The 12083-nt window shown below is 43.4% G+C and overlaps 1 protein-coding gene across 1 annotated transcript; it reads right to left on the bottom strand.

Annotated features, from left to right (window-relative positions):
- Positions 1-1813: 1813 nt before the first annotated feature.
- On the bottom strand, positions 1814-11388 carry LOC129354738 (protein NLRC3-like). Its single transcript, XM_055024221.1, has 2 exons — positions 10627-11388; positions 1814-1990 (listed from the first exon to the last, which is right to left on the bottom strand). The coding sequence occupies exon 1, from the start codon at positions 11237-11239 to the stop codon at positions 10646-10648; it is 594 nt and encodes a 197-aa protein (XP_054880196.1). The 5' UTR covers positions 11240-11388; the 3' UTR covers positions 1814-1990; positions 10627-10645.
- Positions 11389-12083: the final 695 nt, after the last annotated feature.

Genomic DNA, 12083 nt, shown 5'->3' with positions numbered 1-12083 from the left:
GCAGCTTTACTGGGAACACTGGATCTTTGCTCTGATGCTGACTGGGTTTAGTTCAATATGCTGACAGCAGCTGGACTCACTGCAAACATTTACTTACTCTAAAGTTTTTACAAGATCCTTCAGCTGCTGAACATCTGATTCCTTCAGGTTGGTTCCTGTCAGGTCCAGTTCTGTCAGACGGGTCGGGTTGGACTTCAGAGCTGAGGCCAAATAATCACAGCTGATCTTTGACAAACTGCAGAACCTCAACCTGAATAAAGAATAAAAGATGTGAACCAACAGGATGCAGGTTAACCAGTCCAACAGAACCAGTTAAAGATTCTCATGAATATTAATGCCAACAAGCTGCTGCTCCAATAAAGACCTGCTGACTTCAGAACCAGAACCAGAACCAGAACCTGGTACTGGGTCATAATGTGTTGGAGGATTTTAGTCAGTAAAATCATTCCAGGTTCTGATCAAAGTGTTGAAGCATCAATCATTGATTATTGATTTGTTCCTGTCAGATTCCAGGATTTCACTTTTCTAGACTGGATGACCTTTGACCTGCTTGACCTGAGGGGGATTTCTACACACTGGGGTCCGAATGCTGTCCTGTTCTGACCTCAGATCAGCAGGTCCAACTCAGTTACACAGAGAAACTAAATTAAACTCTGGATCCAGGAACAAACTCAGAAAATATTGATTAGATCAGAAGAAATGAACTTTGATTGATGATCAATTATATAGAATTATTCACAGAAATATCAATAATTATATCATTAAAATACCTCAATGTCTCCAGTCTGCAGCCTTCAGTCTGTAGAAAACCACAGAGATCCTTCAGTCCAGAACCTTCCAGGTTGGTTCTGATCAGGTCCAGTTCTGTCAGACGGGTCGGGTTGGACTTCAGAGCTGAGAACAGAGACGGCCAGCTGGTCTCTGAGAAACTGCAGCCATACAATCTGAATAAAGAATAAAAGATGTGAAGCAACAGGATGCAGTTAAAACTGAAATATGAACAAATCAATAATAAAATGTAGAAATTAATTTCCCTGAATGTAAAAGAAACATGATGAAGTGATTCTAACATCTGATCCAGTCAAACTGGTTTAAAGAGTCCAAACCAGCAGAACCAGAACATTTGATCAACAAAGAAACTCAAAGTTTTCTATCAGTCTGGATGAGTGAGCTATTTCTGCTGGTTCCTGATCATCAGACCCGACTTGGTAACTGGATCAGAACCAGTCAGGTTCTTCATTAATGGCCTTTGGGTTCCTATTAAAGCTGCTGAAAGCCAATGGAGGCCATTATTTCCTCAGGAGACGGTTCCTCTCTGACCCGGCCCAACAGAACCACAGCCTCAGGACAAAGCTGAGGAACCTGCTGCTGCTGCAAACCTCACTTTCATTCATTGCATCTAGATTTGCTTTTCTACAATCAGTGGTTTCTTAGACGTTCATTAATGAGGATTTGAACTCGTCAGTGTTTGTGGCTCTGGAGGATCAACATTTCATTCTGATGTAAAGAATCAGAAATAAAAGCATCTGAATCTTTACCAAACTGAAACATCTCCATCATTCATTCACAGCATTTCAATTATTTTACTCATTTTGTTCATCAAAAACATTTTAAAGAGAAAACTGAAAAACAAAGTTCAATAATCTCAAAGTCTGAAATAAGAAAATAATTAATAAGGTCAAAAGTTTTAGAGATTTTATTCTGATAATTAAACAGGTTGTTTTAAAATAATATATATTAACATTAAATTGATTAACTATTGATTAAAGAATCAATAAATGATTTTATTGCATAAATAGAGAAAACAAACCCCAGTTTCTTCACTTTACTGACTGAATTCTCCAGGATCTCAACCAGATGCTTCATATCAGATTCTCCACCTTCCACTATGTTGATCTGATTTATTTCCAGTTCAGTCAGATTTGGGTTGGACTTCAGAGCCGAGGCCAAAACTTTACATTCAGCCTTTTGGAGCAAACAGTCACCAAGTCTGTGATTAGAGAAGAAATAAATTCAGTTCTAATGAAATAAATCTGGATCATAAACAGACTAAAATATGATAACAGTGATGTCATCATCTGATCAATATCTGATCAATATCTACTGAGTTTGACCCCACAGAGAATTTGTGCAGTTCCTGGTTCTGGTCCAGGTTCTGGTTCTGGTCCAGGTTCTGGTTCTGGTTCTGGTTCTGGTCCAGGTTCTGGTTCTGGTTCTGGTTCTGGTCCAGGTTCTGGTTCTGGTTCTGGTCCAGGTTCTGGTTCTGGTTCTGGTTCTGGTTCTGGTCCAGGTTCTGGTTCTGGTCCAGGCTTCATGTCCTCAGACCTTCAGCTGCAGTCAGATGTTGAAGATCTTCTATCATCAGTGAAGGAAAGTTCAGTTTCTCTGCAGCAGCTGATGAAGAGGCTGACTGAGCTGAATGAAGGAAACGACTGGAGATGATGGAGAGGAGGAGGAACTGCTCACAGCTCTGACTTGGACTAGACCGTTTAGATCAAGCAGGAAGTGAGTTCTAAATGAAGTGAGCAGAACAGGAAGTCCAGCTGCTGTGGACCTCTGGCATCTCTGGGTTTGTTGAGCCACTATCTGCTGCATCATCATGAATAATAGTAATATATTGTATAGAAACATGTTTCCCAGCAGGTTATTAAATGCTGCCACAGAGGAAACTGGGAGCAGAACAAACACATGATGCTCCAGTTCTGTCTCCGTTCATCTGCTGGATTTGATGCTTTAACAAAGTAGAAAGTGGACAGTCGTCAACCTGCTGCAGCTAAAAGCTTCACGTTGTTCTGGTCGTCCTGCAGAGCAGCAGCAGAACCGGTCCTGCTGCTCCTTCCGGTCTGAACCGTCTGGACTGGGTCAGAACCGGGTCCAGGTGACCCAGGATCTGCAGATGATCCTCATTAATATGTCTGCACACATTGAGATGAGACAGACTGATAAACTCTCAGTCCATCAGTCTGATCTACTATAGTGATGATATGGATCATGGTGGACAGAACCAGAACCAGAGTGTTTGGGTCCATTTTTCATAATGAAGCAGTGAAATTTCTCCAGTAACTAGAAGATGTTGGGATCCATTTTCTGCTGCATGGATCATAGAGAATCTCCTGATTCAATGTGTTGACAGTAAGTAATGATTATTAGGAACATTTTGGACTCAAAGTATCAGATATTGATATGAAACTGGAACTTTCACTAAAATCATTTTCTGGTCTCCAGCAAAATTAAAATCAATCAATCAATCAAATTTTATTTGTATAGCACATTTCAGCTACAAGGCATTTCAAAGTGCTTTACATCATAAACACAAAACACAAAGGCATGCAACATAGAATAAAATACCAAGTTTTTTTTTTTTTTTTTTTTTTCCCTCTTCTTTCCCTTTCTTCCCCCTTCCCTTTGACACGGAATTTAAGCGCCTGTTACCGCCGGACTCCGCCGTCCGTTTAACCACGGGTATTCGCCGGGCCCCGTTGCCCACAACAGGAAAAAAAAAAAAAAAAAATTACCTAAATATCCACAAAATCAAATCCATACATATTACATTTCAAATGCAACTCTAAACAGGTGCGTTTTTACTTGAGATTTGAAGGAAGTCAGGGTTTCCGCTGTTTTACAGCTCTCTGGAAGCCCGTTCCAAATTTTTGGTCCATAGATGCTGAAAGCTGTTTCTCCTCTTTTGGTTCTGGTTCTGGGGATGCAGAGCAGACCAGAACCAGAAGACCTGAGAGTCTGGAAGTTTGATACAACAACAGCAGATCTTTGATGTATTGTGGTACTAAACCGTTCAGTGATTTGTAAACTAACAACAGTATTTTAAAATCTATTCTTTGAGCTACAGGGAGCCAGTGGAGGGACTTTAAAACTGGTGTTATGTCTCTATCTTCCTGGTTCTAGTGAGAACGCGAGCAGCAGCATTCTGGATCAGTTGCAGCTGTTTGATTGATTTGTTGGACAGGCCTGTGAAGATGCTGTTGCAATAATCAATGCGACTAAAGATAAACGCATGGATGAGTTTTTCTAGATCTGGCTGAGACATTAGTCCTCTAATCCTGGAGATGTTCTTCAGGTGATAGAAGGCCGATTTTGTTACTGTCTTTATGTGGCTCTGGAGGTTCAAGTCCGAGTCCATCACTACTCCCAGGTTTCGGGCCTGATCACTAGGTTTTAGTTGTAATAACTGAAGCTGTGCATTGACTCTAGATCTATAGCTCTAGGTCTATAGCTCTAGATCGTTCCTCTTTAGGTCCAAAAATAATGACTTCAGTTTTATTTTTGTTCAGTTGGAGAAAGTTTTGGCACATCCACACATTTATCTGCTCTAAGCATTTATTCAGTGATTGGATGGGTTCAGAGTCACCTGGTGACATCGTAATGTAGAGCTTTGTGTCATCCGCATAGTTGTGGTAGCTAATATTATTTTCTGTTATGACCTGAGCTAGTGGGAGAATATAAATATTAAATAAGAGGGGTCCTAGGATTGAACCTTGGGGTACCCCACATGTGACCTTTGACCTCTTTGATGAGAAGTTTCCAATTGAAACAAAGAAATCCCTGTTCTTTATGTAGGATTCAAACCAGTCGAGCACCGAACCAGAGAGTCCAACCCAACTTTCAAGTCGATTCAGTAATATGTCATGGTCGACAGTGTCAAAAGCTGCACTGAGGTCCAACAAAACCAGCACTGTGGTTCTCCCACAGTCCGTATTTATATGGATATCATTGAATACTTTGACTAGGCCAGTCTCCGTGCTGTGGTGAGCACGAAAACCAGACTGGAAAGTGTCAAAGCAGTTGGTCATCATGAGGAAACTATTTAATTGTTTACACACAGTTTTTTCAATAACTTTGCTGATGAATGGGAGGTTTGAGATTGGCCTGTAATTCTGCAATAGTGATTTGTCCAGGTTGTTCTTTTTTAACAGTGGTTTGATGACTGCTGTTTTCAAGGCCTGGGGAAAAACACCTGATGTAAGCGATGAGTTTACGATTTGGATCAGATCAGTAGCAATAACAGGCAGGACTTTCTTAAAGAAATGTGTGGGAAGGACATCCAGACAGCAGGAGCTTGAACTTAATTGACTTATAATTTCTTCTAGAGTTTTATAATTAAGTAGTTGAAAATGGGTCATTTTTTCTGTATTTGTTTTGTTTTGGTACAGCAATGGTTCTGGCTTTGAAGTTGATGTGCAGATTAATCCTCTGATTTTTTGGATTTTCTCTGAAAAGAAATCAGAAAACTTATTACAGGCAACATTAGATTGGAATTCAGGTGGAAACGTCACAGGAGGGTTTGTGAGCCTGTCAACTGTTGCAAATAAAGTTCGAGCATTATTGATGTTTTTGTTTATGACATCTGCAAAGAAAACCTCCCTTCCATGTTTTAGTGTTAAGTGATAGTTACGTAGTTTTTCTTTGTAGATGTCATGATGAACATGAAGTTGAGTTTTACGCCATTGTCGTTCTGCCCTGCGGCAGAGTTGTCTTGCAGACCGAACTATTTGTGCATTTCTCCATGGAGATTTCTTTCTACCAGTCAAAACCTTTACTTTAATTGGGGCAATGGAATCAATGATATATGAAACTTTGGACTGAAAGTCATCTAACAACTGATCTACATCATTACAGCTTAAGGGTGAGGAGGAAGAGTAGATTTGATTAAATGTTTCTGCTGTGTTTTCTGTGAAAGAACGTTTTGTGACAGTAGCTGTTTGTCCAAGTGGGTCAAAGAATAAAGAACCTTCAAAGATAACAGCGAAGTGATCCGACAGGGCGACATCAGTTACAGAGACATTGGAAATATTCACACACTTACTGATAACCAGGTCCAGTGTGTGTCCTTGAGTGTGTGTTGCTTGTTTAACATGTTGTGTTAAACCAAAATTTTCTAAAATATCAGAGAGCTTTTTTGCTCCTCTGTTTTCAGGTTTGTCCACGTGAATGTTGAAATCACCAACAATTATTAAACAATCATAGTCAATGCATATGAGAGAAAGAAGATCATTCAAGTCAGTAAAAAAATTTTCCACATATGCTGGAGCTTTGTATAAAGTTAGTGTCAAAGTTCGTTTGAAGCCTTTAACCTGAATTCCAAGATACTCAAAAGATGTGAAGTGACCGAAAGAGATTTTACTACAATTTATGGTTTTCTTAAATATAGAAGCCACGCCTCCTCCTTTTTTATGTTTTCTATTCTCACTTAAAAAATTGTAGTCAGGAGGCGCTGATTCAATGAGTACAATTTGGTCATTATCGTCATTCAACCATGTTTCTGTCAGAAACATAACATCAACATTATACTCAGTGATGAAATCATTAATTAATAGAGCTTTAGCACAGAGTGATCTGATATTTAAAAGAGCTACTTTAAGTGGCTTGGAGGCCAAAAGATTTTCAGTCTCAGACAGCAGAGGCGGAGACAGAGGGGTGGCAGGGATTGCATTTGCCACCCCCAACAGAGGCCTTGCCACCCCTACTGCCACCCCACTGGAAATGGTCATTTTAAAATATACTTATGAGATCGGCAAAGACCCGGGCGGACCCGAGCCAGACCAGCGCAAGACCAGGGACAGACCCGGGCCAGGAAAGGGCCGGATCCGGGCCAGACCAGGGCCTGGAAAGGGCCGGATCCAGGCCGGACCAGCGCCGGACCAGCGCCGGACCAGCGCCGGACCAGCGCCAGACCAGGGCCGGACCAGGGCCAGCCCAGGGCCAGATCCGGGCCGGACAAGCGCAAGACCAGGGATAGACCCTGGCCAGGAAAGGGCCGGACTCGGGCCGGACTCGGGCCGAACCTGGGCCGGATCCGGGCCGGACCAGGGCCGGGCCGGATTTCCTGGCCTCGGCAAAACCAGGGCCAGGAAAGGGCCGGATCCGGGCCGGACCCGGGCCAGACCAGCGCAAGACCAGGGACAGACCCGGGCCAGGAAAGGGCCGGATCCGGGCCAGACCAGGGCCTGGAAAGGGCTGGATCCGGGCCGGACCCGGGCCAGACCAGGTCCGGACCCGGGCCAGACCAGGGCCAGATCCGGGCCGGACCAGGGCCGGGCCACGGCAAAACCAGGGCCAGGAAAGGGCCGGATCCGGGCCGGACCCGGGCCAGACCAGCGCAAGACCAGGGCCAGACCAGGGCCGGACCCGGGCCGGATCAGGGCCGGACCAGGGCCAGGCCACGGCCAGACCAGGACCGGACCCGGGCCAGACCAGGGCCAGATCCGGGCCGGACCAGCGCAAGACCAGGGATAGACCCGGGCCAGGAAAGGGCCGGACTCGGGCCGAACCTTGACGGGATCCGGGCCGGACCAGGGCCGGGCCACGGCAAAACCAGGGCCAGGAAAGGGCCGGATCCGGGCCGGACCCGAGTCAGACCAGCGCAAGACCAGGGACAGACCCGGGCCAGGAAAGGGCCGGATCCGGGCCAGACCAGGGCCTGGAAAGGGCCGGATCTGGGCCGGACCCGGGCCGGACCAGCGCCTGACCAGCGCCAGACCAGGACCGGACCCAGGCCAGACCAGGGCCGGACCAGGGCCAGCACAGGGCCAGATCCGGGCCGGACCAGCGCAAGACCAGGGATAGACCCAGGCCAGGAAAGGGCCGGACTCGGGCCGAACCTGGGCCGGATCCGGGCCGGACCAGGGCCGGGCCACGGCAAAACCAGGGCCAGGAAAGGGCCGGATCCTGGCCGGACCCGAGCCAGACCAGCGCAAGACCAGGGACAGACCCGGGCCAGGAAAGGGCCGTATCCGGGCCAGACCAGGGCGGATCTGAGCCAGACCAGGGCCTGGAAAGGGCCGGTCCCTTTTGGGTCATGAACCAAAGAAACCCTGTGGAGAATCAACAATAATTATAGTTTATTAATGACACTAAATTTAACAGATTTCAGGAAAAACGACTCAAAGATGATTTGAACCAGAACAACACAGAGGATTTTTCTCCCTGGATTTTATGGGACGAAGCAAAAACTTTAATTATCTGGTTCTCTAACGAGAAAGAGAGAAATGTTTAAAAGATTAGAAAACTAAAATCTCTACAAATACAACGTATGGAAAATAATAATAATAACAAATCAGAGAAACAAGGAGAAACTGTTTCTATGAAACCAGATGGAGGAAAAGGATAAATTTATTCAACTCAACTATTATGGAAATAGATCAAAGCAAAGAAACTGATAGCAAACTAATAGATTTATCAATAAATTAAAATCCAACAAATAAAGACACCGATCTCTAAAACACATGAGAATCTGTTGAATGATCCTCCACTCAGTTCTGCTCTCAGCCTCATGCAGTTTTTGCTGCTGCTCTGGATTCACCATCGATAGGAACAGATCAAAATCATCCACTAACAACTAATCACTGATCAATAAAGTCATTAAAGACTGAAAGGGAATCAGACGGCAGGTGAGGAGGCGACCCGGCAGAGCGGCTGCTGAAGGATTGATTTGATCAGAACTTTGTGGAGGAGAAACGTCGCCATCTTGGATCAGAGCAGAGATGTCAGTGATTCCTAAACCTGGTAAAGATGAAACTGGATGTGGTTCATAAACCAACATCAGTTTGAAACATTGATTACAGGATCACTGCAGCAACACTGGATAAATATTATAATCCCAGGAATTACAGACACAGATCAGATTTAATCTGGTTTTATCATCAACATTCAAACCCATGACAACGTGGGCTCCTGACCTCACAGGTCAAAGGTTAAACAGAATCAATAAAGTCATTTAGATGCTGAAAAGGCTTTTGATTCAATGTGTTGGAAATATCTTTATTGAGCTCTGGACAGATTTGGCTTTAATAATCAGATTATAGGTTGTTTTCAGTCTGTATGAATCACATTCTGCCAGGATTAAGATTAATGTGGATTATCAGATTCAGGAAAGGTCTGTGGCCGAGGCTGAACCCTCATCGCCACGTTGCTGCTTTTATTGATCCATCAGAGAACAACAACATTATGGGAGGAACTATTAAGGAACAAGACCAGACGATGAGCTGCTAACGCTAACTGCTAACGCAACTGCTAACGCTAACTGACCCAGAGTTAGCCGACCTGATAGCACAGGATGCTACGTCAACGATGGATTATAGTCAGAATGGTTGATTTCTGGTCCATAATCAATGATCAATCAGCAAACAATCATCCAATTCTAGTCAGACCAAAGTTGAAAATGTGTCAACGAATCATTTGAGGTTGAAATTGATGAATCAAACGCCGATAACTGATCAATATCTGTTATCGGCAGATATTGATCGAGTCAATATCTGATCTATATTAATAAATGCTTTCCTCCCTCTTCAGTACTTTGGTTCTTGGTTTGGTGAACTGAACTGGATCTTTATCATTTGGACATTTTTAATGAATTTAATCAACTTATTTTTCAGTGTTTGTGATTAATGGAGATTGAACCAGTTATTGATGAACTTTAACCCCTGTATATATTGTCAATAATTGTTCCAACTGCAGTTCAAATCACCTTTTGCTCTATTTTTCTGTCTCTGGTGTTAAATCAATCCTGATTTGATCTTTAGGTTTTCTGATAAACACTTTCTTTTAAAAAATTGACTCATTTTTACCACGAGCTGCAGCATCATAAGTGCTGCAGCATAGTGCAGCATTTATGATGCTACAGCATAGTGCAGCATCATAAATGCTGCAGCATAGTGCAGCATCATAAATGCTGCAGCTTGATAGCTAAATGTAACTGTATGTGTCGACTAGCATAAGATAAATATTCATGAATATTCCTCATTAACTTAGCAGTGAGTGTACATCAATCAATCAGATTGACTGATTGATTGATTGATTGATTGATTGATTGACTGATTGATTGATTGATTGATTGATTGAGTGTACATGGGGAACCGAACGCTTTGTGTTTGTTCTCAGACCTGTAACCAGTTCCCTACTTAATATTTCTGCTTGTTACAAAACGTCTCTCTTGCTCTGCAGAACCTGGTTTTCTTTAGCAGAATGCTCTCAGTCAAGATAAGCAACCAGCAGCTTCTGCATGCTGAGTTTTTAAATTAACACCACAAAGGAGCAGCAGACACGAACAGACAGTCAGTTTGACACAAACTTATTTTAATCTCATCAGAGAACATGTGAAATTTCCTCCCCAGAATGTTTTCATGTTTTCCTGGGCGAATAACATGCAACACTGATGATGATGATGATGATCATCAGAACATTCACATTAGACTGGAAGGAAATAATTAAGGAAATTCATCCAGTGGAGAGACTGACTGTCATGAAGACTTTCTGCTGATCAATAAAAATATTGGAAGAGAAGAAACCTGAACCTGGAACCAACTGGAGGATCAATGTAATCATCTAGTTTTATTGTGAAAGTTCTCACTTTGGGTTTTATTGTTTTATTATTTAATTGTCTTTGTTCAACAAGATACTTTGCAGCTTTTGTTAGTGGAGGTTTGAATGTTTCAAAGTATTTATATTTCTGAAACTGTAAACAACAAAATATAAAGTTTATGAAAAATAATCCAGAGGATGAAGGAAGTAGATAAAGAGCAAAAACATCCAGAATCAACTTGAAGACAGAAGAAGAAACAGGAGGACAATAGAGCTGAATCAGCATCACACAATGAAAACATCTGGACTCACCGAGCCTTTCTGCAGTTCCTCACAGCTGGAACCAGTCTCTGTCGTCCATTGATGATGATGTGTTGTACTTCTCCAGGTCCAACTCATCCAGAACCTTCTCTGACATCTGCAGCATGAAGGCCAGAGCTGAACAGTTAGTCACTGAGAGCTGCTGCCCTGAATCCAGCAGCCGTTGGATCTCCTGATAAAATGAGACGTCGTTCATCTCCACCAGACAGTAGAAGATGTTGATGCTTCTGTCAGGAGAGATTCTATCAGCGTTCATCTCCTTCAGGTTGGTGATGATTCTCTGGATGGTTTCTGGACTGGTCTCTGTCTGACCCAGCAGATCTTCTAAGTCTCTCTGGTTGGACTCCACAGTGAGACCATGAAGGAAGCGGACAAACAGGTCCAGGTGGCCATTTTTACTGCGGAGGGATTTCTCCATGACTTCCTTCATGAACTCATCTAGAGATGTTTCTCTGTATTCGTCTCCCAGGAACGTCTTGATCTCCTCTGACTTCCAGCTGGTGAAGCAGTGGAGCATGTAGACTGCAGCCAGAAACTCCTGGATGCTCAGATGAACAAAGGAGTAGACGGAGACGTCGCGTGTCCCTTTCTCTCTTTTAAACATCTCAGTGAAAACTCCTGAGAACAACGCAGCATCTTGGATGTTGATGCCGCACTGTGTGAGATCTTTGTCATAGAAGATCAGGTTTCCCTTCAGCAGCTGATCAAAAGCCAGTTTTCCTAGAGACTCAATCAGCTTCCTGTTCTCTGGACTCCAGATATAGATTTGCTCTTTTTTCCTCCATCATACTTTTCCTCCTTGATTTTGAGTTGAACCAGCAGGAACTCTATATCTCAGTCAGAGTGTTGGGTAGTTTCTCTCTCTCTCTGGTCTTCATCACATCCTCCAGAACGTTTAGCAGTGATCCAGCAGAAGACGGGATGTGACACATGATGTGGAGACTTTTGGATTTCTGGATGTGGGAGATGATCCTGCTGGCCTTCTCTTCATCATCTCTGAATCTCTTCCTGAAGTATTCCTCCTTCTGGGGTCAGTGAACCCTCTGACCTCTGTCACCATGTCAACACACTGAGCAGGGATCTGATTGGCTGCTGCAGGTCGTGTGGTTATCCAGAGGAGAGCAGAGGGAAGCAGTTTCCTCCTGATGAGGTTTGTCAGCAGAACATCCACTGAGCTGGACTCTGTAACATCAGTCAGGATCAGATTGTTCTTGAAATCCAGATTAAATCGACTTTCATCCAGACCATCAAAGATGAACAGAACCTGGAACGATTCAAAGTTTCTGATTCCTTTGGTTTTAGTGAATCGTTCATGAATCAGTTCTAATAAGCTGAACTTTTCTTCTCTCAGTAAATTCAGTTCTCTGAAGGTGAATGGAAATATGAAATCAATGTTCTGGTTGGTTTTGCCTTCAGCCCAGTCCAGAGTGAACTTCTGTGTTAACAGT

Source organism: Poeciliopsis prolifica, unplaced genomic scaffold, assembly GCF_027474105.1.
Source record: "Poeciliopsis prolifica strain line A6 unplaced genomic scaffold, Auburn_PproV2 SCAFFOLD116, whole genome shotgun sequence".
In the NCBI taxonomy this organism is placed as follows: Eukaryota; Metazoa; Chordata; class Actinopteri; order Cyprinodontiformes; family Poeciliidae; genus Poeciliopsis; species Poeciliopsis prolifica.
This window is presented reverse-complemented; position numbering and strand designations above follow the sequence as displayed.